This window comes from Montipora foliosa, unplaced genomic scaffold, assembly GCF_036669935.1.
Source record: "Montipora foliosa isolate CH-2021 unplaced genomic scaffold, ASM3666993v2 scaffold_483, whole genome shotgun sequence".
Taxonomy (NCBI): domain Eukaryota; kingdom Metazoa; phylum Cnidaria; class Anthozoa; order Scleractinia; family Acroporidae; genus Montipora; species Montipora foliosa.
In genome coordinates, this window is record NW_027179793.1 from 157,501 (window position 1) to 162,500 (window position 5,000).

General features: G+C 37.9%; 1 protein-coding gene across 1 annotated transcript in view; it reads left to right on the forward strand.

The window, feature by feature from the left end:
• The first annotated feature begins 949 nt into the window (after positions 1-949).
• The window catches only part of LOC137989973 (uncharacterized), an 8,942-nt gene continuing 4,891 nt past the window's right edge, over positions 950-5,000 (forward strand). Inside the window, exon 1 of the mRNA XM_068835537.1 lies at positions 950-1,133. Coding sequence (XP_068691638.1) covers positions 950-1,133 — 184 coding nt within the window. The remainder of the gene's footprint in view (positions 1,134-5,000) is intronic.

The window sequence follows — 5,000 nt, forward strand, 5'->3', positions numbered from 1 at the left end:
CCCACGTGGTATTCTTACCTTTGGCCACACCACCACACCAGGAATTCATTGCCCTCCTCTTTTCGTTTACTGTGTGGGTTGTTTAACTTCCCCTAGCCTTATGAATAAGAGTGTTGAGGCACGTAGGGCCTACGGTTTCAGTATTTACAATCGAGAAGACTGAAGTTTTATTCACTAGAAAATGTATCTATTATGCCAGCATTTTCTTAGCAGTTATTCACCCTGAAATGGTTTTGTTCTTACTTGAAAAATCGAGTTCAAATATGTTTAGTAAACTGCAATAAATCAGCTGAGCGAATTCTCCAATGGGGTGTTCCACAAGGAGCCATCTCAGGACCTCCTTTGTTTCTGTTATATATCACTCCCAGCCAAAAATGTACGCTGATGATACCAATATCACTTTCGCGAGCAATAATGACGAAGAGAAAAATGAATGTATGAATTCAGATTTAGAGGCAATTCCATGTGGGTAATCCCTAATAAACTTACTTTAAATTCAACGATACAGAATTCCTGTTAATTGTTCTAGACAGAGGTTGTCTAATGTAACCGAAACCCTTGCAATCAAAATAAACCAAATTCATTTAGAGCGAGTGGCCGCTGCTAAATCTCTTGTTTTGTATATTGATCAAAATTTAAATTGGGAATTTGATATTTCAGAAATTTCAAAGAAGATTGCACCTGGCATAAGCGCCATTAAACGCATAAGAAATTTTGTTCCACGTGAGATACTCCTTACTGTTAAAATTCATAAATCCAGCCTCATTTCAATTATTGTAGTGAAGTGTGGGGGTCTTGTTCAAAAGGTCTCTCACAGAAATTACAAAAGTTGCAGAATCGTGCCGCACATATCACAACCTTCTCAAATTATGACAGTAATACTGATCAACTGCTTCGTGATTTAAATTGGAACAAACTTAACCATCAAAGCGATGTTAAAAAAGCGATCATGACGTACAAAGCTGTAAACAATCAAATACCGGGTTATGTTGGTTCTCGGTCTACTCTGCGTCTTGACGTTTTGAATTACAATCTCAGAAATGTTCAATATACGCTGTCTTTACAGGAGCAGATCTTGGAGGAGGGAGGAGGGGTGTGCACTCAAATGATAGCCCAATACCCATCCTACTTAGGTGAGTTTCACGTAAAGGCGGGCTATGTCTAAACCCTCCTCCCTCCATGTAACCTCAGGTGCTTATACATATGAAACAGTATGTAATCTTCTACGACTTACATTTCTAGGCTTTGCTTTTGGATAGTGAACAACCTCTGTCCGGTTGCGTTGATTGGGTTGTCAGAGAGCATTCTGTTGGGGAACAAACAAATAATCAAGCAAGTCACAGTAGTTTTTTTTTTTCACAGGTTTAAAATCACACGACTAACAAGGAATCTGAAAATAAAGTAAAAATGACTCACAATTTAACGTTTCGTTATTTGATGCATGAGAGGTCGCATAGACCACTTTCATAAAGGGCGACCACTTAGACCTTCTGCCCTCATTTAAAAAAAAATAAATAAATAAATAAAAAAATTAAAAAAAATAAATAAATAAATAAATAAAATAAAATAAAATAAAAATAAAAAAAAATAAAAAAAAAATAAAAAAAATAAAAAAAAATATATATATATATTTATATATATATACACTACTTTAAATTCCAATACTAGCCCTCAGAGAGTGCTCAACAACAAAGGAGTTGGAGCTGATTATATATATAGAGAAGAGTGGACTACTTTTTCATTGCAGATCGACAAGCTTGTTTCGTAGGAGCGTGGCGCTCCCACTCTTCAGGATCTTATGATTCTATTTACATAAACGCGGTATTTATGCGTTCATTTTTCATCACACTTGCTTACACATTGTTTGGTTCTTAATTACACGTTCTTTACTAAAAACCTACTTGCATGCCGGCAGCTGCTAACTAACTCTGACCTTTTGTTAAGTGTGGCGAGCTTCGGGTGGCAAATTATGTAATATTTTTCAAGTGTGCATAAGTTACATCTTTTTGTAGTGTTACAATACGCACGCGCTCTGCCTAGAATTTTCCAAGTGATCTTATACTCTGTTTTTGCTTTCTTTAAGCGCCATACATATTTGCTTAGCTCAGTTTGATTACTGTACTTTTCCGTCCTAAAAGATTGCTTGTGGTTGGCAAACCTCGCCTTGAAGTCCGTGTCCGTAAGCCCTACATAGTGCTCAGTCCCCTCGCTAGATGTGACAGAGGCCTGGTACACAATGCCCTTTGCGAGGCACTGGTTGTCGAGTGGGCACTCCTCTTTTTTGCTGCAGTTGCATAGCCTTTCTTCGCGTGTTTCTGCTCCTGATTGCAGTAGTAGGCGCTTATTTTTTGAATCTATTACGCTTTTTACGTTAGGCATGCAACTGTATGAGAGCTTGAGGGTACTACGATTGAAAATTGGCCTTAGGGCGTGGCCCCTTGGGAAACACTCATTGATGATCCGCAAGAATTCTTTCCCTAAGTTGGTCTTCACTCGCGCATTTGCTCGTCTTTGCGAGGCTTGTTAGCATTAGAAAAAAAAAATTATTTGGCTGCTATTATGAAAGAGGTCTATACGGCAGTCGCTTCTGGCCTGCTTTAAGTCACTGACGTACACAAGTCGAAGATCGCTTGAATTCCTGAAGGTCCCATCGGGTATTGTTTGAAGTTCGTTTTTATTCAGTAATCTAAAACAAAGAAACAAAATGGCAGCTTGAAACTCTTTCTTATACACATTACGTTTGAAAGGAATATTGTTTTCGGCGATCGAGGCCTTTCAAGGGAGAGGAAGTATGTTATTTTCGAGAAAAAAAAAAGAGTAATAAAATTGTAACTTTGCTGGTAAAACCCTGCTGATGAAAGGCAGTGCCTTTTTTTCAATATATTCCTCCACCGTTATATCAGCCTTGCTCTTTTTTTAGCTTTTTATAATACAATTAGTCTTAAGCCGATCAAGCAGTTCACCTGGTGCTGTTCCCTTGAATAGCTAAAACGGTGTAGTATGGTCAAATCATAGTGGCTTGTGATTTAAAAAAAAATGTTTCAGAGGTCTTTCCTACAAATAATTAAGATTGTCAAGCTTGGCAAAAATTCCATTAGTCAAAAGGTATTTAGTTAGTTAAGATTGCATCATCAATACGTGTAGGCTTTCACAACGAAAGTAGATAACTTCATGGTAAATATTTTATTACTCTGGCTTTTGGAAAATTATTTCCAGCTCTTGGTAAAATAACAGAGAGGGCATTGAGTTCATAGCAGAGTGGTTTTGAAATATTTCCTGCTTGAGCCATCAATGGATGAATATGTATTAGTAATCGTATGGGATCGAGTATAATTAGGGATTAATATCACTTGTATTTTCAGAAGTTGCAGAGATTGCCCGAGTCGCGCAACGACAATCGCAATCTCTGCAAATTCTGAAAATACAAGTGATATTAATTCTTTATCTTTAGGAGGGAACTTGCGAATACTTGTTTATATCATAAACAAAATTTCCTTTATCAAACTGTCTGCAAAAACGCACACTGTTGCGCAATTTCGTAACAAGCCATTTCAGTGTTCAGTTTGATGCAAACTGAACAATGTAAAATGCTCTAATTTAATTCTTGAACACAACTCCAGAGCAATAACACCAGCACTGCAAAAACAAACAAACAAACAAACACAACAACAAACCAAAAAAAAGAAGGAAAAAAGACTAAGTACATGAAAATAAGAAAAGTAATTTTACCCTGGCAATTACCAAAATTTGACGAAAAATACCCTCTGCTTCAGCCAATCAGCATTTCGTAATTCAAGAAATTTATAGGTAAATAAATTGATACAAATATAAAGGAGATATCCCTTAAAATTAGAAGAATAAATTAATTCTTCAAGAACTGAGTCAGGTTGCATTAACGGTCGACCGTGTTGGTACCCGAAAAATGCATGGAAGCCACATAAATGATGCAATTCCATACATTATGCGAACGACTACACTTTATGTGATGAGAGTCCTGTGCCAGAACATTGAATAGTGTGAAGAAAAGCTTTAGTTTTACAATATCCGCAGAATCGGGTTTCGCAATCAAGTTTCCTTTGTTCCTTAGACCTTTCTCCTGAATCTTTTGGCGGGAGTTAATGGTCTTGAAGACGAACTAATCCAACGTTTTCAGCAAATAGAAGTGAAAGTTACTCATAGGGCCACGGACATGATAAAGTTCTGCCGTCTCTAGTGTATTGAAAAGCAGGCTGGTGAAGGCAAAGCTGTCATTAACAGTGGTTGATCCCAAGTTAAGCATGTCAGTGTGCAGTAAAGGAAAACAAGGTCACCTTTTCCTAGCAAACAAAGCATGGATTTACAAAAACACAACAGTAACAAGCAAGGAGACACACACTAACACCAACCCGGTGTGGCCAACACATCACGCATGCGCATAACCATTTCACTCGGTCAATTAGCAGCCATGGACAGCTGTTTCGGCCTTTTGAGCCTCATCAGCATGGCTTACCTAACATACCTGGCGGGTGCATTTAGCACCCCTTTAAGTGGCAGCTTCACATGCCATACATGTGGTTAGCTGGGTTGGGAACAGCAAAACTGTTCTCCAAGGGCAAGCGTGTGGGAATGTGGATCGCATGGTCCTGTCCATGGCTTCCAATTGATAGAGTTAAATGGTTGTGCGCATGCGTGATGTGTTGGCCACCCTAGGTTGATATTAGCGTGAGTCTTCTTACTTTTCTTTGTTATTTACAAAAAGTTATTTCTTAAAAAAAATATGACGTCATAAGGCCCTCCTTGGATATATTTTTCAAAATGTCAGTTCCATTTTTTGTCCAAATAGAAATTCCATGCCATAGTTTATGAAAAATGATGGGACGTTTCCCATCCGGTGAAAAAAACCGCCTTTTCCTTTCGTTTACTGAGAGTTTCATATGTTTTCATATTATATGTTTTCAGTGAAATGCACAGCAGAGGTTTGGTACTAGTTGCACATGCGCCTTCTGATTGAAGTGATGTCA